This window comes from Anolis sagrei, chromosome 4, assembly GCF_037176765.1.
Source record: "Anolis sagrei isolate rAnoSag1 chromosome 4, rAnoSag1.mat, whole genome shotgun sequence".
Classification (NCBI taxonomy): domain Eukaryota; kingdom Metazoa; phylum Chordata; class Lepidosauria; order Squamata; family Dactyloidae; genus Anolis; species Anolis sagrei.
In genome coordinates this window covers 80,994,683-81,017,344 of record NC_090024.1, presented here as the reverse complement: position 1 = coordinate 81,017,344, position 22,662 = coordinate 80,994,683, and the positions used below count along the sequence as shown (strand labels likewise).

At 38.0% G+C, this 22,662-nt stretch overlaps 1 protein-coding gene across 2 annotated transcripts in view; it reads left to right on the top strand.

Moving 5' to 3' along the window:
* DTNBP1 (dystrobrevin binding protein 1) overlaps window positions 1–22,662 on the top strand; it is a 61,326-nt gene that overhangs the window by 38,101 nt on the left and 563 nt on the right. For both annotated transcript variants that reach the window (XM_060774863.2, XM_067467503.1), the window contains exons 8-9: window positions 19,813–19,968; window positions 21,402–21,545. In XM_060774863.2, the coding sequence (XP_060630846.1) occupies window positions 19,813–19,968; window positions 21,402–21,545 (300 nt within the window). The remainder of the gene's footprint in view (window positions 1–19,812; window positions 19,969–21,401; window positions 21,546–22,662) is intronic.

Sequence of the window (22,662 nt, the reverse complement as noted above, 5' to 3'; positions counted from 1 at the left end):
ATATATCAGTTGTTGGGGAATATGAGAGGGAAAATGCTATTGAAAAAAAGACCTGTTTATGAACTTCCCATAGATGTCTGATTGGTCATTGTGGGTATCAACCTTTTGTATGATGTTCTTAGGCCCCATCTACACTTCCAGGTAAAATCCTGATTATCTGCTTTGAATTGGATTGTGTTAGTCTACACTGTCATTTAATCCAGTTCAAAACAGATAATCTGGATTTTATCTGGCAGTGTAGATGGGGCCTTACTCTGCTATAGGCATATCTCCAGGTGGGTTTGGGGTTTTCTTGGTGATCATCAACAGCTACTGTTTATAACTATAATACATACCAAAGAGGGAGAGGGACCTTCTAACAACTTGCCCACATAACTCTCTGGGCAGTAAGCCATCTTTCTAGGACACTTATTGAAGACCTATCCAGAGATGAAAATGTTATTTTGTGGTGCATTATTTTTGATACCGGCCAACAGAAGCAACCTCTCTAGTAGTTTCATAGCATAAGACTGGGAATCAGAAGTTGGGAGTTCCAGTTCCAGTGAATAATTCTTTGTGATCTCTGGGGGCCCTTCCACATAGCCCTATATCCCAGAATATCAAAGCAGAAAATTCCACATTTTCTGAGTGTGGACTCAGATAACCCAGTTCAAGGCAGATATTGTGGGATTTTCTTCCTTGATATTCTGGGATATAGGTCTGTGTGGGTCACACACAAATGGGTTATCTGCTCCTGGGCAGTGCATCATTTGATTTTTCCAGAGCTATTACATAAAGTTTGTGGTGTTTTTTAAAATCTTCATAGAGCAGAATGATGGGTGGATTCTGTATCGGTTGTAGGAAAGGGAAAAGAAATAGTAGTTGAAGTATGAAGTCCTCAGATAATGTGGGGATCAAACATAAAGCTTATCATATTGTGCTGTTTTCTACAAATGGCAATATTTTGAGGCAGCACTACTTCTGAATCTAGCCAGCATTCTTCACCTTGGAAAAAAAGTAGTTAGCTAGCTGCTGAATTTTGGGAGCTGTCCCCAAAAGTAGATTTGGAAGCTCCCCTGCTTCTTCATTTATTTCCCTCTTTGTGTCTTAAGATGACTACTTTTTATGTTATTTCTGTACATAATAAAATGTTGTGCTGAAGCACATGTCTGAAAACGTCATTAATGTTGACTCAAGTGAACATCAGAAAATGCCTCTAGATATTTTCCAGTCATTGTGCTATCGCCCAAACAATAAGTGGCTAAAATGGGAAGTGGCCCTGAGCCTTTTTCTCTTTTAAAAGGCTGATTCATTTATTTATTTTGGCTCAGTGCAACTCATATTGGACTGGGTTGTTGTAGGTTTTTTCGGGCTATCACATTGGACTATTAAAGCTATGAAACACTTGTCACCTTGATCTTAATACTATTAATGCAACACATATTTTTAATTGTGTTCTCTTTGACTATTCAAATTCTTGAGGATCCTTTTTGACACAATGTAAGTTAATAAAATACTTTGGAATTATTAATTTATTCACAGTTTTTCTTTGATAGCTACATTATTTGTTGTCTTGTTTATTTATTTCAGGGTACATCTTTTCCCCCTTCACAATATCAAAAAGATCTCAAATAAAATTAAAACAAATGTATTAAAATTATTTAAAATAATAAACAAGAATTTAAATATACTAAAAACAATGAGATAAACAGCTTTAAATGGTGAAAAGGTTCAAAACGAAATACATCAGTATTTGAGATGAATCAGTCAGACCCTAAGGTCTTAAGTTTTCACTTGGCACATCAATGAAATCTATTGCATCTGCAAGGGGAGGAGAGTCAGTAGTTTGAGTGTCACAGCTGAGGAGGACCTGCCCGTATTGACCACTATTGGTGGGACGCAGAGGAGGGTCCCCCAGTAGACCTCAATCTTCAGGCAGGTACATAAAGGGACGGGTGTTCCTTATATATGAAGACAGAAAGAGAATAAAATGGGAAATAGAAAGAGAATGAAATGAAGCCAAAAGTAGTCCCAGAAGTCTGAGATCTCAAAAGGGGCCTAGGATGCATCTCCACTGTAGAATAAATGCAGTTTGACACCAGTTTAATTGCCATCGCTCATTGTTATGGAATCATGGGAGTTACAGTTTTACAAGGTTGTTAACCTCCTCTGCCAGCGAGATCGAGTGTTTTACTAAATAACAACTCCCATGATTCCATACCATTGAGTCATGACAATTAAAGTGGTCAAACTGCACTCATTCTACAGTGTAAATATACCCGCAATAGCATCAAGCTGAAGGAACTCCTCTGTTGGCTTTGATGATATGTAAAGAAGGTACTGTTAGCTCTCCACGTTTGTGGGTTTGACTTTTACAGATTTGATTATTTGCAGATATATGATTAAAACATTCTCTTTTTGATCTCTAGATGCTCCTGTGTGGTTTCCATTGGTAGGTAATTGATCATAGAGTCACATCGGAGAACCTAGAGATTCATAGGGAGATCCAGTGTGAACATGGAGAACTGGCTGTACTTTCAAAGATAAATACTTTGAAAATGCAATGAAAAGAGTGTTATCATCTCTGGTTTATGTCCATACATGATTTATAGAAGATTTGGTGGCAAAACATTTCCTGCAGGGAATAAATATTTCAGAAAGGGTGTTTTTCTTTTTCAAAGACCAGATAGATTTTGGATTTGAAAGGGATAGATTTTGTATTAGAGATGGGTGGAGGCTGGTCACACTAAACACAAGTAACCCACAACAAGATAGCTACAAATCCACTTATTAGGGATTACCCTAAGGCCCAAGTTCTTGATCCCAGAAGGCATTCAGTGAGAGCAAGGTGAGGGTGGGTGATGGGATTCTGAGGATTGGAATTACAGAATGAGCCTGGATGGGGGGATCTGTCGCACAGGGCCTAAAAAACGCCAGTGTATTTGGGTCTGGGTTGATGATCTGCCATTACCAAATGTTATTGCTTGCAAACTTCGGTGAATCAAGAATGTTAGAAGTTGTGATGAGTTCCAACTGTCCTTTGTGGTTCTCCAACCTCATGTAGTTGCTAAGCCTGAGGTTTTAGTGCCACTATTAGCTTAGAGCAGTTCTCAGCCTGTGGGTCCTGTGGCCAAAACTTCCAGAAATCCCAGCCAGTTTACCAGCTGTTAAGATTTCTGGGAGTTGAAGGCCAAAACATCTGGGGACACACAGGTTGAGAACCACTGGCTAAGAGGCTTCAAAGACATATGACTCAAAAACAAAAGGTCAGAGAGAGTGAGTGTTTCGAAGTTTGATTGTCTAGTTTTAGATATTAATGTGAAAAAAATTCATTATAAAAGCAGTTGAACATGCATAGGAATGTACAGTACTACAATTGAACTTATTTTAAATAGAAAGGTTAAATGAGAAAACAAATATATTAGTTATTGAATATAGTGAAAGATGCAAAACTATGACTGCGATTTTTGTTTGTGCCATTTTCTTTTTTTCATTGAGCTGAAAGTTGAAGCAATGATATGTACATAATAATCTCCCATGTAGGGGGAAATGTGCCACACACACACACTTTTTTCTGCTGCTTGAAGGCTTTCAACACATTATTCTGTATTCTCTCAAACTTAAGAATGACTAGTAAAATGCTAATTATGTTTTTCTAGTACTTGACAAGCAACAACAGTAATATCTAGTGACTGTGTTTGCAAGTACTTAAAAAGAAAATGTATTTTTGCCAGCTATCCTGAGCTGACATAGTCCCATTATATTGATTTTTTGTGAGTCATAAAGAGATAACTTTAAGGGTTCTTGTATCCCACTGTCAATACAGTGTTCCAGTACTGTTCTGGTGCATTATAGGCTAGATATTAAAACAGATAGATTTCTGTATAAAAACATCAATGCTGCCAACTCATGCACTTTATCTTGCGTGCCTGTGTGTCAGTTGAAGTTTTTGAAGTGTATATTAGGATCTTTTGGTAGAATGGCTGGCTCAAATGAAATAATATGACTTGATTATTCCTTTGCTTACATTTAATGCTGAAGTATATGTTGTCATGGAGAATATCTTCCGTTAAGCCTTTCCTCTAAATTTATTTAATCTCATTGTGCAGAAGCGAAGTTGATAAAAGAGGGGGGGAAAGGCATTATGCTTCTACTATTTTGTCCTCAGCATGCTGAGTAGAGAGGTCTGTTGGAATCAGGCTTGAAGGCTTTAGAAATAGAACTGTCAGTTACCTGCTGTGATAAATGTGCCAAGCACCTCAACGAGAAAGTAACTTGTGTTTGCTTAGAATCTAGTGCCAAATATAAAGAGGTGCCCAGTGCACCATCTAGTCAGATTCCTTGGGATCATTTTTAGTTATTGTGGCCTAATGATGCTTGAATTAGTTAGTACCATCACATATAATCTTCACTGTTTTTCATTTTGGCTGATAAGATCTAGCAGAGATGGATACATTGGGTTAGTACATGAATAATTGCATCAGGGAAGATACCTGCTGAGTTTGAAAAGCTGAGTTGCACCCTGTCCTGAAAACATCTCCCTAAACTCCGAGTTATATGTGAGCTGTGGTATAGTAGTGACCGTCATCTGTCTGCATTTATTACTTCTATTACCAAATGTTAATGCATTACTTTCATTACTGGATGTTTCTGCAGAATGAGTTCTGAAAGTTGTATCCTTGACTTACCTACGGGTCATATTAAGAGCCATAATTTTGGCCCCCAAAGTATATATGGTAATTCCTTTTACAGTGGCAAATAATCGTGTTTTTTAATCTTTCAATTACAAATATTATTTTGCCCTTTTATGTCCATGCCTTTTACTATAGTGAATGGCAGAATCATTAGAACTACAGTAGAATCTCACTTATCCAACCTTCGTTCATCCAGTGTTCTGTATTATCCAATGCAGTCTGCCACCCGCCCGGATCCACAACTATTTCAATACATTGCAATGTTTTGGTGCTACATTCATAAATACAGTAATTACTACATAATGTTACTGTGTATTGAACTGCTTTTTCTGTCGATTTGTTGTAAAACATGATGTTTTGGTGCTTAATTTGTAAAATCATTACGTAATTTGATGTTTAATAGGCTTTTCCTTAATACCTCCTTATCCAACATTTTTGTTTGTCCAACGTTCTGCCAGTCTGTTTATGTTGGATAAGCAAGACTCTACTGTATAAATATGGTGAGAAAGTCATTCTTTCATTTTAATCTGTTCCACTTTCATGTTGTCTTTCCTGATTTTTAGAGAGACCATGAGGTAAAGACACTGGTTCTACAAAAAGCAAACAAAATAGCTATTTGAAAAGTTGAGAACTGTCTAATTTAACTTAGTTGAAAAATATGGCTTCCAGATAAAACATTAATAAGCAAAGAAATGTATGTCCGATCTAGCTTTCTTTGGGTGTGAAGCATTATTTCAGTGGAAGGAAGCAATACTTCAAAGGAAAGAATATTTGTGTAGTAACTCTGAAACAGATAAAGTTTTATATCCTAGAGTATACTGTAATTCCATTTTGATTTAAGACACGAGATGACAGTGGGATCTTTAAATATAGACCTGTCAAAACTAGTCTCTGTATCATTACAAAGGTCTTCCATATAGCCTACGGATGGGTCATTCAAGGCAGCATCAGATAGCTTAACTAATACATAAAGTTAACCTGTTAATATTTGACTAAATATTTGCTTTCATATGGTGCACTAGGTATTCAGAATCCCTCTCCCTTATCTCCTGTCTTGTTTCTGTATTGCAAGAGGTCTCATGCTTCTAAAGGTGAAACTGATAGTGCCTGCATCATAACCATCAGCTGTCAGTTCCTTTCACAACAAATTACTTTCATTACGAGACACTCAATATGTCCTGTCCTCATTTCTCCTAACTCCTTCTTTTCTCACAACTTCATAGCAGCTCCCAGTTCCTTGTTTTTCTCAATTTCCTTATTTCCTCAATAGCTTTCTAATTGACCATTGTTAACAAAAATGGCTGGCTTCATGGTAATTTCAATAATTTGTTTCCTTTTAATGCTGTGTTTGCAGATGAATGCACCTGCTCTTTGTCTTCTAGAAACACATTACTGTAACTTTAGACAACTGTGATCTGTCCATAGCCATTCTTTAAGATAATCAAGACTACCTTGCTTAGAGCTTTAATCTTTGACTGATGACATCCAGCTTAATAAGCACATATTTAATTCACTAGTTAACTGGTTTTTAGTAACTAATGTAAGCAATCACCTGCCTTCTCTTCTTCTTCCTGCTCAGACCTATAGAATGAGGGTGGTGAGGGTTATCCTATTGTGCATTTTATTTCAGTGAAGTGTGTGTTCTGTATTAAGCATTTGTATCAGTTTTAAAAGCTTTTTTGCCTTCATCAGGAGGCAGCCAAAATGTTAATAAGACAGAGGATTCTTGAGTATTTTAGTCAGTTTAACTTATAAAATTACAATTACTTTAAAGCTGTGAACATTTTTGTGTGCTACAAAAGGTATTTTGTAGAGCAGCCAAGAGTACATTTGCAATAATTTAAAATATTGTTTGGAAACAGCTGTTTGAACTATTTTGTGTGATGATTACTGAAATGAAAGACAACAGTAATTTTCATCCTGCTTGATATTCTGTATTTTCATAGTCTCGCCAACTTCAAAGGAAATTGTTTTTATTGTCTGAATCACAGAGGATATAGCAGCTCATTACTCTGGACATTTCTTAGGGTGTTCATAGTTTCATTATCTTTAACAGTTCTACTTTGTTGTTTTTTTCTACATTTATATGACCATAAATATTAATCAGTATCTAAAATTCCTGATATAAATCTAAACATCAGTTTCATCCTATCTAAGGGCTGTGATGAGTTAGCGAAATGTATTGTGTAGGAAATAGCTTGGATTTATTTTGACTAACTCCATATTGAAGGTAGAGATGGGGAAGGCAGCTGAGGCATGCATTTGTCCAATTTTGATAGATGAATTTCAGTTTGTTCAATATCATGATGTGGACAAGTTGCTTGGAGAAGTAAGACCAATCACTTGTGCATTACACACATATCCTTCCTGACTAATTAAAGTTGTCAGAGGGAGGACTGACCAGTTGGATGGTGGAGGTTGCAAATGCTTCTTTGAAAGCGGGCTATGTTCTAACCTCTCTAAAAGAAGAAATTTTAAGATTTTTGAAAAAAAAATCTTCAGAGAACCCCAACTTCCTATGATAACAATCAATATAACAATCTCTAATCTCCCCTAAATGTGGTCTTAGAGTGAGTGGTGGCAGCAGTATAACTCCAGGCTTTCCTGGATAAAATAGATTACCAAGAGCCATTCCAATCTGGGTCTAGGCCTGCTTATGAGGCAGAAATATGTCACTGTTGGCCCTGCAATTTTCAGTGGCATTTGATACCATCAACAGTGATATCCTTCTGGGTTGTTTGGCTACTATGGGACTTAGGGACATTGCCTAACAGTGGCTCCAAACTTTCTTTGTTCCTGGAGGATGGTGCTGGGAGACCTTTTTCAGCCTTTTGGCCTTTATTTATTTATTTGATTGATTTACTTACTTACTTTATTTATATACCGGTTTTCTCAGCCCTCAGGTGACTCAAAGTGGTTTATTTATTTGTCGCGTCAGGGCAACTCAGGTGACTCAAAGCGGTGAACAACATCGAAACAAAACATCACGAGACAAGTATAGGGCAATTAAAAACAATTAAAAACATTAGCCTGTGGACTGTCACAGGGGTCAATATTGTCCCCTGTGCTTTTTGACATCTACATGAAACTACTGGGAATGGTGATTTGGATCTTTGGGATTGGTGTCATCAGTATGCTGGTACACAACTTTTTCTCTCCTTTACAACTATATCAAGGAGGCAGTGGAAGTCCTGGATCAATATCTCGATGCAGTAAAGGATTGAACAGGCTGACACTTAATCCAGACAAGATGGAGGTGCTGGGATTGGGTTTGCAGCCTGTTCTGGATGGGGTTGTACGGCCTCTGAAATATCACAGATTCTTGACAGCTAGGTTGCTGAGGTGGGCAGGAACTTCTCTGACCACCTTTAGTTGTTGTACCAGCTGCACCAGTTCTTGAGGAAGGCATTGTCAGATCTAGTCACAGTGGTCCATGCCTTTGTTGTCTTCTGATTAGACTACTGCAGTGCACTCTATGTGGAGCTGCCCTTGAAAAGTGTTTGGTAGCTTCAACTATTGTAGTACAAAATGTAGCATCCAAAAAGTCAGGTGTACATTTTAGAGACAATATAACAGTGGTCTTGCAAAAAATGCACTGGCTTCCAAATTGTTTCAAAGTTTAATTCAAGATACTGGTGTTAACTTATAAAGTCCTGATTGACTTGGGACCAGGACATCTCAAAGACTCTCTCATGCCATAGGAACCTACCAGAAATTTGAGATCTTCAGAGGAGGCCCTCCTTTTCTTGCATTAAGTAATTCCAAAGATTTACAAGTCCCTTTTCTGTGTACAAACTGTCCCAATGGAGCCCTGTTTCAGAACAGTAAAATGCAGATAATAAAAAGTTACCAAAAATAACATGGACTACTAAAGATATCAAACATTATGACATCAAAACAGCAGCAGTTAAAGCAATTTAGAGCACCTCATTTCAAAGCAACTTGAAAAAATAAATATTGCCTAATAAGCTAGTAAGGAAGAGGGCAAACATAATTCCTTAGGCAGAGCCAAATAAGTATGATAAAAAAGACTGATGGAAAAATATACAAAATTTAGCCCTATTAAAATTATTTACAACTGATATACATATGTTTAGAGATAAGGTGGGCAATTTCTTATGTTACTGTTTTGGGAGCAGTATTTTGGAATTTTGGTGATTTAAAGTTTAACAATATGAATTTCAAGTGCTTAATTACTTGTAGCTCACTACTATAAAATATTAGTGACATCATTATACAATCACAGACAGCTTATATGTTGGTAAGAAATGTAGAAAGGAATTCTTGCTGCCGAGAAGCAGCTGTGATCATGTATTCCATATGTTGTGACATAAGGTACACTGAACATCCTAGGGCAAAACAGGTGCACAGATGCAGCTAAGTATTCACAAGTGTATTTGCAGTCTTAGCTTTTGGCATCTTGAACTTGGCATCTCGTTGAAGAACACAATCCTGATTATTTGGTTGCCAATATATTTCGTATTCCTGTAATCTTGACGTTGTTGAATAATCAGTGTTGTTCGACAACACTAGCATATTCCAAGTCTTTAATGCCAAGAGCATTCTTATTTCTGCTTAGGAGAAGGTATTCTGAGACTTTTTAAAGATTCCCTTGTTAGCATCAGGTATCTGTGATATGGATAGGCAACCAAAATATTAATGTCCTTTGCAACCATCTTGCAGCAGATTAATGCTCCTACAATGTAGGGGGTGGGCAACTTTTGGGCTCAGGATACCCAGTCTTTGTGCAATTTCATTTTGGTCTCAAATGCCTCCAACTGCCATCTGTGTGTGTGGAGGGCATTTGTACCATTTTGGAGATTTCGCTAAGTAGCTCCAGGAGCAAAAAACAGTATTTGCAATACTTTAAAATGTAGGGGTGTGGTGCACAAAGTGACACTAGGAAAGCAGATAAATCTATATGTAAAATAATTAAGAGGGGGAAATCTAAGAATCCGTGGCAAACCTAGCATGTAAAAATCCAGAATAAATATTATTAAAAGCCAAAAGAGTGTAATCTGAAGATGTTATTTTCCAAAATAAAAAGGCATTGATACCACCCAATCCCCCCCCCCCCAAAAAAAACCAAAAATAAAGATGCATTGCAGTATATCTGTTAAAAAAGTTGTAGCTAAGATGGAATGCAGTCAACACTTCTTGGACTTCAGCCATATAGGGCTTTATAATTAAAAAAAGAAATATTATTATTTCTTTGCTTTTCTCTATGGATCAGAATGCAAAAAAGTTTACAACTTTAAATCAATTTTAATTTCAAAATTTCCAAATATAAATTTTATGATAGAATTCAATGTTTTAATTATGAAAACAATTCAATTAAAATCTCAGTAATACACATGAGCAAAAACTGATTTATAACTAATCAAATGCCATATAACACCCCCTGGCTTGATCTTAAAAACCTTCTTTTACAGTCTGCCTGAATAAAAAGTTTTTAGCCTGGTGCAGGAAGAACAGCGGGCAGGGGTCCATTCTGGTCTCTTTAGGCAGAGAGTTCCAGAACCGAGAGGCAGCCACTGAGAAGGCTCCGTCTTGTGTCCCCACCAACCGCGCTTGCGATGGTGGTGGAACTGAGAGAGGGGCTTCTGCTGAGGATCTCAGGGCCCAGGTGCCTTTGTACAAGGAGCTACAATTTGCCAAATAGCTTGGACTTCAGCCATATAGGGCTTTATAGACCATAACCATCACTTGGAATTGTGCTTGGAAACAAACTGTCAGCCAGTGGAGCTGTTAAAACAAGGGAGTTATGTTCTCTCTGTAACTAATAATCGGTGTGCAGCTCTTTGAATTAAACACTCTTCAAAGGCAGCCCCAAGTAGTGTGTGCTACAGTAATCCAAACTAAGGCATGTATAACCATGGCCAAATCTGATATCTCAAGGAACAGGCTCAGTTAGTACATAAGTTTCACATGTGTGAAGGCACTCAGGTAAACCCTGAGTTACAAACATCCAACCTTCAAACAATTCATAGTTAAGAACGGGAGTGAGACAACAGGAAGTGAGAGAAATCTACTTCTAGGAAAGGAAATTCACTCCTGAAAGAGTTATCATGGGGAAAATGTGTCTCCACTGAAGCTTTATCACTAATTCTTGTTTCACGACAAGCCACATTTTTCAAAATCCTATTGTCAGAGGGACAGAAAGTGGGGTGAAATCTTCTGAACGTTGGTACAGACAGCAAAACACAAACCTCATGAGTCAAACACCACATGGGTGCTAACCCTTTCCTATGTGATCCAAAGTGGTGTATATACACTGGAGTTACACTTAAAACATGTACCTGTTCCAACTTACAAACAAATTCAACTCAAGAACAAACCTACAGAACCTGTCTTGTTCGTATCTTGGGGACTGCCTGTATTGCTCCTCATTTGCTTCCTGATTATTCTATCTGACATAGTCATGACAATTGTGAAAATGCACACGGTTTTCTAGTATATGGGATGCCCTATATACGTACTTGAAATCCCTAAATATTCATTTTCTCACAAGATAGATCTTAGCTTAAAGTCAGGACAGGTCATTTAAAAATGATTTGTGAAGTCTCATTCTCATCAGAATGAGGTAGAATGCCATCTCTAATGTGGGGGAGGTAGTTTCGAATCCTGTGAACTAAGGCTTTCCAGGTATTACAGAATATCTTTTGTTAGTAGTATTATCTTAACCTGTGAGGTCATGGGGGCACATAGCAGCTGTTAAAATACCTATTTGTGGACCAGCTGTGCTGTTAATGCAGACACAAAAATAGGATGATATTTTTGTCCTCATTCTACAAACACAATGGGAGGGAAATTAATGGAAATTTATCTCATTTTAGATATAAGATGCAAGATTAATCCACAAGTATATAAATTCATAATTATTTTGGAATCATGGAAAAATGTTGAGTTGAATATTGCAAATTATAAACTTTTTTGGATCTTTGCAGCTCTCCAAGCATAGAAGGCATTTTAGTCTTTAGTTCTGGCTGTCCCATGAGAACTTAACACGATTTCCGCTCAATTGCCTTGTAATATTTCCGACAGTCTATTTGGAAACCTGGATTTCCCCCAGCTGTTTTTCCAGATTAAGTGCTTTGAATGTGCAATCTTTTAGGTGTACATTTTAGGGACATTAATTCTGGTGATCAGCAGCAGCTCTGAAAAGCGGTTAATACATTACCCATTTAGGTAAGTAAAGTTAGGGTTCTATTTTAAAAGTTCCAGGGAAATTACATGCCTATTACAAAGATATATTTTTGTGTCCGCTTTGTCATGTTACTGAATAGTAATGTCAGAGCAATCCAGTTTCATGAATGTATATACTATTTTAATTTGCTATCTAGTTACATACAGCTAACTTTGTGGAAAAGCTGTGCTGAAAAGCATTTAAAATGTTTATTTGTTGTACTTTTTGTCTTTGAAAGGTTATAATCAGTGTAATAAAAACTTATTGTGATATATAAAGGAGAATTGAACAGGGAAGTAGTAGTGGTGTGTGGGAAAATTGGGAATGGGATTAAACTGTTGAGAACAAGATATTTTGAAATACACATGGAAGGAAGTAGTATGCAGTTGAATGATGGGTACCTTATGTTGGTTTAACACCTGAAATGTATAGTCACTAGAGGTCTATTCAGATGTTCCATGTCAATACACAAGAAAGGACAGCATGTTCGATGTGCCCTATATTGTATCCAATTCTATTGCTTTTCTATACATGGAGGGCAACAGCCTGAAACAGAGGGTCACCACCTTTCATGGAAGCTGCATAGGAGCTGGAATACTGATTTTCCAGAATTCCAGCACAGATAGTGTGTTCAAGGATAGTCATGGTTATTCCAACAACAACAACAACAACAACAAAGAGTAAAGACAAAGATCCACCAAGAGAAAAAGTGTTCTTGCCATACATCAAGGGAACCACTAACTGCATAGGAAAGCTGATGAGGAAACACAACATACAAACTATCTACAGACTCACCAAGAAAATCCAACAAATGCTACGTTCAGCAAAGGACAAGAGGGATCCTCTCACTTCTGCAGGAGTCTACCGTATACCATGCAGCTGTGGACAAGTCTACATAGGGACCACCAAACGCAGCATTGCCCAAACACGAATCAAGGAACATGAAAGGCACTGCAGACTACTTCAACCAGAGAAGTCAGCCATAGCAGAGCACCTGATGAACCAACCTGGACACAGCATATTATTTGAGAACACAGAAATGCTGGACCACTCTCACAACCACCATGTCGGACTGCACAGAGAAGCCACTGAAATCCACAAGCATGTGGACAATTTCAACAGAAAGGAGGAAACCATGAAAATGAACAAAATCTGGCTACCAGTATTAAAAAACTCTAAAATTACAACAGCAAAACAACAGGGGAAACAATCAGGCACATCTAATCACTTCTCAACAAAAGATTGCCCCAGGCACTGCCAGACCATCAAATGCTAATCAAGGTGGTCAGTTGAAACATTCACACCTAGCTCCAACAGACACCTAGCTCCCCATCCTGGTCATTCCACAGATATATCAACCCACTTTCCTTGTTCCAATAGACCTCACTACCTCTGAGGATGCAGGTGAAACGTCAGGAGAGAATGCCTCTAGAACATGGCCATATAAAAAACCTACAACAACCCAACAAAACTTTATTTATATACCACTCTATCTCTCCGAGGGGACTCAGAGTGGTTTCCAAGTAACATCATTAATACATACAAACAACATAAACATAAAATTAACAAGACAATATAAGCATTAAAAAATCACAATAGCACATATATATTTAAAATAATCCTGCCTGTTCAAGGCAATTTAAAAGGCCAGGCCAAAGCTAGTGCAATTTGTAGAGGGCCCGGGAAATTATGTGCAATGCTATAACAGGCAACAACAGTAATAGGTAAAGTCTATGACTGTTCATTTCTTGGGCCTAATAGGAGGAAGTAACCTGGGTAATTGGTAGAAAAAGATACGGCCATATCCAACAGTATCTGGGACTGAGCTAGAACTAATTGTTCTCAAAGGCTTGTTTAAACCACCAGATCTTCAGGCTCTTACAAAAGGAAGGGAGGGATGGGGCCTGTCTTCCTCCACAGCTGTCATCCTCTGTGCACAGAGCATAGGGGAACTGATGACGGGAGTAGCATACATCTCTATTTATGGGCTCACTCCACATGTGTAAAAAACAACTAAATAAAGCTAAGATATTTTTGATGCAGAGATGCTACATGCCCAAAGTTAACTATCATGAATCAATACGATGCAACTTCTTGGCCAATATCAAAATGCACTTAAGGCTGGAATATTTTAGAAATAGTAGATACCATAGGCTATATTTCAAAGGAAGGAACTCGCAAACACCTCTGAATTTTCCTTGCCTAAGAAAACCCTATGAAAAATTCATAGCGTAGTAGTAAGTTGAGAGATGACTGGAAGGCACAATAGACACACGGTCTTGCAGGACCTCTGCATGTGGTGACACTGACAGCCATAAATTCTCTGTTTTCCAAGGAGGACTGCTGCTTTCATGTTAACATTTTGAAGGAATGTAAGAAAAAGCATTATCAGGTTTCCATTTTGTGCTTCTCGTTCCTTTTGAACTGGGCAGTAAAATTAGGATCCTGCTTCTTTTAGCAGGGAAGTGGCTAAAGAGGCTGGGTGAAAGGTACATACAAGTTGGATCCCTGGATTACTCTGTGACAATCTTACAGAAGATATGAAGAATCCTGTCTCTCTTAGAAGAAGGATTTTTCTTTGTTATTGAATTGGAGTTCTGTCCAGATGTTTCATGTAAACACACAAGATGTGAAGGATTGTATAAATAAGCTTTGCTATAATACTATTTTGGGCCACAATAATTCATCTGTAAATACAGCAAATATACATTTCTGGGATAAGCTCCCAGTGCAGATCAAATATCCCCTTCATTGCTTTAAAGAAGGATTCTGAAATTGGCCTAGAGCGGCCATGGTAGCAATTCATGTGAGCGAATCAAAGTAATTGGAATATATCATTTTGTTCTGTCACTTTTATGTTTAGCAAAGACTTTAAAATGCATATCATTCATGGCTTTTTACATTAAAATGCAAGAGAATCGAACATTGCCCCAAAGGCCACTTGATAATTAATTTCTATTGAAATCACATGGCCTTTCACAATATGTAGATTTTCTGGTAAGATTTTAATATAATTATACATGTAATATGTTGCACTTCTGGGTAAGAACAATTTGTTAAGATGTATTGAAATGTGAAACTATATTTTTAAAAGAGTTTTGGACTTTTCCTTCTTTATACCTGGAAGGATGCAGAAAAAGTTAGCCCCATCCCGAGTTTAATTTCACTCTCTACAAGGATTCTTATGAAACTGTGGAAGTAGACAAGTCCATTGGGCAGATGAGTCTTGGCTTCTAGAGCTTGCCCACCCACATCCTAGACCTCTTAAAATACTTTCATTCTGGTCATCTTATTCTTCCATATTTAAACATTTGAACCATCATTTCTTAGTGGGTCAGTACAGGCTTGTGAAAAAATACCTATAACAATTCAAGCTCCTTTTATCAGGTGAGAATTTTAATCATGCTAGTCACTTTTTTAAAGTAAAGGTAAAGGTTTCTCCTGACATGAAGTCTAGTCGTGTCTGACTCTGGGGATTGGTGCTTATCTTCATTTCTAAGCCAAAGAGCCGGTGTTGTCCGTAAACACCTCCAAGGCCATGTGGCCAGCATGAATGCATGGAGTGCCGTTATCTTCCTGCAGAAGCGATACCTATTGATCTACTCATATTTGCATGTTTTTGAACTGCTAGATTGGCAGAAGCTAGGGCTAAAAGCAGAAGCTCATTCTGCTCCCTGGATTTGAACCCCCAACCTTTCAGTCAGCAAGTTCAACAGCTCAGCGATTTAACCCACGGTGCCACCAGGGCCCCCACTTTTTTTTTACAGTTCATATAAAACTAGACTTTTACAATGTAGAAATTGTTACCTGGAGAGTCTTAAGTAGTGGTGCTGACTTAGCCGTAGATCTCACACAGTATTTCTTTTTATAGATACATCATTGGGACGTAGATATGTTGTATTTTGCCACAAAGCACTAGTCTGTCTTAACCAATGTATGTATTAGAACAAAAAAAAATTCCATGGCATTTGTAGTTGAATCATGATCTCTGAAACATGAAATCTCACCACTGATATGGCCATCCCTTGCTAGCAGTGAGGTCTTTTCATAAAGGCAAAAATATGCAACCACTTGTTTTGCAGTTAGGAGGGCATTACCATTAAAGATTTCCTGAGACAAACAGATTTCACTGGAGACTACTCCCAATAGAATGAGTGACTGTAGGCTGGCATCCCACTGGTATCTTTGTCTTACACATGTGTAAGTTACCTTACTACAGTTGAACTGTGGAATATTATTGTGTTGCCTCTGCAGAATAATGGTGAGATACTTTGTGAACACATAAGGCACTTCAAGCTTGGCAACAAGGAAATGAATATTGCAGAGTCTCTGGTAACCTTTTTGCCTTTTGAGATATATGTACTGTCTTTGTTGAACAGCTGTAGAAAGAGTATCCCTTGGGTTGATCTATTCTAGCTGTTGACAAAAAGTCAGAAGTAAATGTCTATTCTGGCATAAAAGTATGATGGTACTGCACTGCTAAACGATATTCTGTGAACAGAGATATCTGCCTGGGCATGTGTACCTACTTGCCTAGGTAAATATCTCAGATCAGAAAAAAATGGTTTAACAACACCATGGGAAAACCAGGTTGGTTACAGTGTGGTGATAGTGCTATTTGAATGAGATTTTTTACACTAGATGAAATATGGGGGAAGACTTTTTCACCAGCATAGAATGGGTAGAGGTTTGTGAGGATTTGTAAAAAGGCACTATGATGTAATGGGTTGACTGGAAAGTATGTGTCGGCAGCTGAGCATGCCAGGAGCCAGAATTCCGATTGGCTACTGTCTCTAGCTTGCTGCTGAGACAAACTGTTTTAACTGCCACTTTCACCTTGACGAGTGAAGAGAGCGCTGAATGGAAACAGCCAGGAAGGAAATAGCAGCCAACTCTCTGAAGCCTGATCATTTATAAGGCATGAAGCATATCTTAAAGACTGTTTAAAAGGACTGTTTATTCCCTCTGTTCTCTGTAAGAATTTAGGGAGACTGTTATATATATTGTTGCTGTGTTTGACCTTTTGAACTGAAGCAAAGTTACTGTTACTCATTACACAAATCTGAGTGACACATTATTATACTGCAGGGTATATTTTGGTTCAGAAGCAGTGGTAAAGCTTCTATTTATTTACATCTACAACCTCCAACAAAATTCACCTAACCAAGATCTATATTTTGGTGTCACAAATATTTGACCTGTTGATTCCAAAAGTGGAACCAGTTTTGTCAGCTCTAGTTTTTGATATACAGGACACGTGTCATATACTAGTCTTCATCTGCTCACCCATAAAGATTATGATAACCATATCCAAAAATCTAGAGCTCTGGGGGGGGGGGGCAGTGATGCTGTAGTGCTGTTCCTGAGCTGCTGTGGCCATTACACTACCATCAGCTCTGGATCTGCCATGGCCATCTTGGTGCCTTGGAACCAGAGGAGAGGAGTGTGCCACTGCACCATCAGAGCTGTAGAAGGAGCTGGTACTGGAGCGCAAGGACATACATTATTGTAAACAAAAAAGAAAAAAAAGGCTTTCCTGAAAATTATTGGGCAAAACAAAAATTGCACCTGCTACCAAATTTGCTGAATGTTTTTAATTTACAGTTTTGAAAATAACATTTTGCTTGGTTTAAGTAATTTTGGAAGGAGTTCTTCATATTGTCAGTAATTTTTAATGGACAAGGAATAGTCCAGAAAACGTCACGACCAATTTCTCAGCATGCCCACAGCTTTTTAAAAAAGCAATCCATAGTTCCACTATAGCATGGCACTTAAAAACATGTAAGTGTTCAAATTCAACTTGTCATCAAGTAGCGTTAAATGGACTGCTGTTCAGAGCAGATAAACTGTTAATTCTTTACATGCTGTAGTAGTTTTCTGGGTTGTGGCCCAGAAACAATACTGTCACATATGGAGGTTACATTCGCCTTTGGCCAGATGGAAAGGAGGCAAAATTTCATTATCACATCCTAGAAGTGGAGGTGGTATCAAGGGGCATTTCTGCAAAGATCGAAATAATTTAATTTTGTAATTAAGAACCTTAGGGACAGTTTAATTTGTGAGTTTGTTCTGTGTGCTGTTAGTTGTATAACCTACTCATGAATTGCAGTTACCAGGATTAACTTAGAAGGAAATACATGGCAGAGAAATATGTTTGTCTAGTCTCAGTGTTCGGCTCAGTGTAAGGGCAAGATGGATGGATGGCATCCTTGAAGTGACTGGACTGACCTTGAAGGAGCTGGGGGTGGTGACGGCCGACAGGGAGCTCTGGCGTGGGCTGGTCCATGAGGTCACGAAGAGTCGGAGACGACTGAACAAATGAACAACAACAAGTCTCAGTGTTATGTTAGCGCTAACCAGTTATATGTTCATAGCTGAAGCAGACAAGACTAAGTGGGTGGATGTTATATTATAATAATAATAATAATAATAATAATAATAATAATGTCAGAATAATAATAATAATAATAATAATAATAATGTCAGAATAATAATAATAATAATAATAATAATAATAATAATAATAATAACAACAATAATAATGCTTCAAAACTCTGTCAGTCTGAATTCGGAAGTCCAACTGGAAAAGCTGACAACGATTCGAGGATTTAAAGATCGAACTGGAAAGACTGGCATAAGCCAGTAAAGGTGGTCCCAGTGGTGATCGGCACACCGGATGTAGTGCCTAAAGACCTTGGCCTGCACTTAAACACAATCTGCGCTGACAATATTACCACCTGTCAGCTGCAAAAGGCCACCTACTAGGATCTGCATGCATTATTCGCTGATACATCACACAGTCCCAAGGGGAACTCAGGGCAGATTCCAACATACAAAAAGGCAAACATTCAGTGCCTCAATAAAACAAACAAGTACTGACAGAATAATTCCGAATAACCCCACATATGAAAACAACATTAGAACCTAACATCAATCAGTTAAACAAAACATAATCAAACAAAAATTATATAGTGACTACATATAGGGTTATGTTAGCTCTAGTATGTCTTTCAGTTGCTGGGGAACATGAAAGTAACGATACAATTGTTCTCATGTCCTGCTTATAGGCCTTTCCCTTGGAGGGCTTCTGTGCAAACAGAAGGTGGACTAGATAGGCGTTTAGTCTAATCCACTGAGACTCTTTTACTTCTTCAAAGATTACATAAACTCTGTTTGTTCCTTAGCTGCTGTTCCTATTTGGGGATAAAGGGAAACAGATATTGCCTTTAAAGTACAAACCTGTCGGGAAGTATTAAGAGTGAATCAAGAGATTTCTGTATTTTGTAATAGCTGCTGGCCTTTTTTGTTACGACAGCAGCATATTTACCATTACACAGGGTAGAAGTACAAGTTGCTCAGTATACAGGAAGCTGTGTTTTTTGGTCTGAGTAGAAAAGCATAGAATTTAGGGCTTTCACACTATGATGTAAAGGAAAAAGAAATGATCTTAGTTTCTCCATCTCTTTCTGGTTTCAGATAAATGGCTTCTTCCTGATTTCTGATATCTCTTAACTTGTTTGTTCTTCCAGTCATTCTCTATATATTATTGAAAGCTTCTGGCTCTTTAATAGCATTGCTTTAAAGAACGAAAGCACAGCAGAGTCTCAATTATCCAATATAAACAGGCCGGCAGAACATTGGATAAGTGAAATGTTATGTAGCAATTACTGTATTTACGAATGTAGCACTAAAACATCTCAATGTATTGAAACAACTGTGGATCGGGGCAGGAGGCAGACAGTGTTGGATAATACAGAACGTTGGATGAGCGAAGGTTGGATTATCGAGACTCTACTGTACTAGTCTTAAATAAATAAGGGACCCTTACTCATTTTTCAGTTTAGCTCATTTTTCTTACTTTACAGTCTTACTTCTTATGATTACTTTTATTGGGAGATTGTAAAAATGTTTTGAAAGATGCTGAAATGTCTTTTTTGGGTTTTTTAATTCTAGGTGAACTTGATGCAGAACATGCTCAAAAGGTTCTGGATATGGAGCAAACTCAGCAAATGAAGTTGAAAGAGCGGCAGAAATTCTTTGAAGAAGCTTTTCAGCAGGACATGGAACAGTACCTCTCAACAGGCTATCTGCAAATAGCTGAAAGACGAGGTGAATGCTGCCATCTTTCAGAGTTCCTTAGGTGTATAACTCTCATCTAGTTCATGGGTGCAAACTACAGTGGTTCCTTGAACTAGTTTCCATGATATTATTCTTTACATCTGTATCCTACTCTTCTGGAAGGTCAATGGCAATATTCCCTGGCATTCATTCTCCTTTCCATGAATTAGCAGATGGAATCCAGCTTAGCTGAATGTGCTCCAAGATATAGGGCTGTCCTATCACAGCTGTGGGAACAGCATGGCAACAGTTGAAGTGGCACATCTGGGAACAGAATGGCAGCAGAGGGCAGACAAGTGCATTCACATTTTGCTCTTGCATCCCATGCCAACAGGGAAGCAGAAACTGCATTTTTGGATAAGTCATTTTCTTCCAGATTGGTAAATTAGATGAGAAGTGGGAATGCACTCTAGTCTTGAAACTTGCAGTGTAGAAAATAGTTTATTATCATAGTATTACACCAGCAGCTATCAAGATATCGGATGGTTGCAGGTTGCACTGTGACATAAGTTTGACTTTTTAGAGGCTTCTCCTCCTGGATATTCTATTGAACTTTCACAGTCCAGTGGCTAGGTCCCAGTTGCTTCGTTGTCCAAACGTATCTCCCTTTATGATCCATTTCAATTAAAATCTTCTGGGGAGGCCCTGCTCTGAGTCCTGCCCCCATCACAGGCACAGTTGGTGGGGATGAGAGACAGGGCCTTCTCGGTGGTGGCCTCATGGCTGTGGAACTCCCTCTTAAGCTTCAGGAAAAAGCTTAACACCTGGCTATTTAGGCAAGCCTTTGGGGATTAATATGACCCAAAAGTATGTCAGAATCTGTATAAGAACAACAAAGCAATTGGTTTAATTGCTAGACTTTAGATACATTTGAAATGTTTGAAAGACTATTTAATTGATATGTATTTTTTTACAGTTTTATAATATTGTGTTTTATGTTATTGTCTGAATCTGGCATTGAATTATTGCCATAGTTTGTAAGCTGCCCTGAGTTCGCTTCCGGCCGTGAGAAGGACAAGGTATAAGTACTGTAAATAAATGGAAGGACTTCTTATACATATAGATTGGAATTTTGTGATCCTTTTATGCAGGAATAGTAGAGAGCCAGCAGTTTTGGATCTGGATATTCATTTCTTCTAATCACAATTATAGTCCTATCAATATGCCCCACGGTTGATGGAGCTTTAAGAAAGAAAAATATTACATAAAATTACAGATTTGGGTATGAAGTTGAACTTTTACTGTAAATCCTGATCTTAATTTGTTACATACTGTTAGAATGTAATTATTTGGAAAATAGCTTTCTGAAAACTTAAAGGCTACTTATTCATAGAAAAGATAGTACTGATGCAACGATGAATGTGTCCAGAAATCAGCTAGGTGGTGGCATATATGAGTAAAATCTTGCTATTTTCTGATTTCAGAGCCAATAGGAAGCATGTCTTCTATGGAAGTGAATGTTGACATGTTGGAACAAATGGATCTCGTGGATATGTCTGACCAAGAAGCCTTAGATGTATTTCTCAATTCAGGAGGAGAGGACAGTGCTATGCAATCTCCAATGTTAGGTAGGAAAATCAGCTGTGGCATTTCTAATAGGACTGATGCAGTTAAAAACAGTGATTGCCTAAAAACAGGGGAAACTGATTTAAAATCAAGGTAATTTAAATCACGAACGGTTTGGTAGGAACTTACCTGAGCCTGCCCAAGACCAATTGAGAGAACAGTCAATTGCTGAAAATACTACCAAGTGGCTTTTTTTTTTTCTGGTGTGAGAGAATTGGCCGTCTACAAGGACCTTGCTCAGGGGACGCCCACGGATGCCTTTTCTTTTTCTGAAAAAAGCCTTTGGGTTTTTATTATATATTTATGCAATTTATGTTAAACCGGCTATGGAGACTGTACTGGTTTTCTCTTCAGTTGTCATTGAACTGTTCAAATGTGTATGATTCTTCTCTTCAGGTGTCACAGAACTGTTCAAATGTGTATGATTCTTATCCATGTTGCTATTGTTGTGTTTTCATTTCCAACTTACAGCACCCCTAAGGCAAATTATCACAGTTTTCTTATCACGATTTGTTCAGAGGGGTTTGGTCCTTGCCTTCATCTGAAACCTAAGTGTGTGACTTGCCCAGAGTCCTGGTCAAGCAGGGATTTGAACCTTGGTTTTCAGAGTTGTTGTCTAATACTCAAATCACTACACCATAGAGTTACCTTTTGAACCATTCACATATAAAAGCAATTCACTCAAATTCACCAGATGCAGTTCACCACAGCATCTAGGTTTTCATAAGAATGTGTCATTTACAATCAGTTGAACTTTACTTGGCTGATAATGGCACTTTGTGATGAAAGCTGACCCATATTTTCTGTTGCAGACAATTGTCCAGTGGGATTTTGTCCCTTAACCTCCAATATGTCAAAATATAGCCTTAAATCTCAGCAACACTTTCCAGTTGCCATCTGTCTGTCCACACACACACCTTTTGAGGAGGGTGAAACTGTGTCCCCCATCATGAGAAAATTCCAGCTCACTCTTCTGCCCTTGAACAAAATAGCAATAAAAGTACCTGATTGCTTCTATTGGATACTATGCAATGGGCAGATAGGTTAAGCATACTTTCTTACAGCTGAGTCACGACCTTTACACATTGCTAATAGTCTAGAACAGCAAGAAGCCAAGGA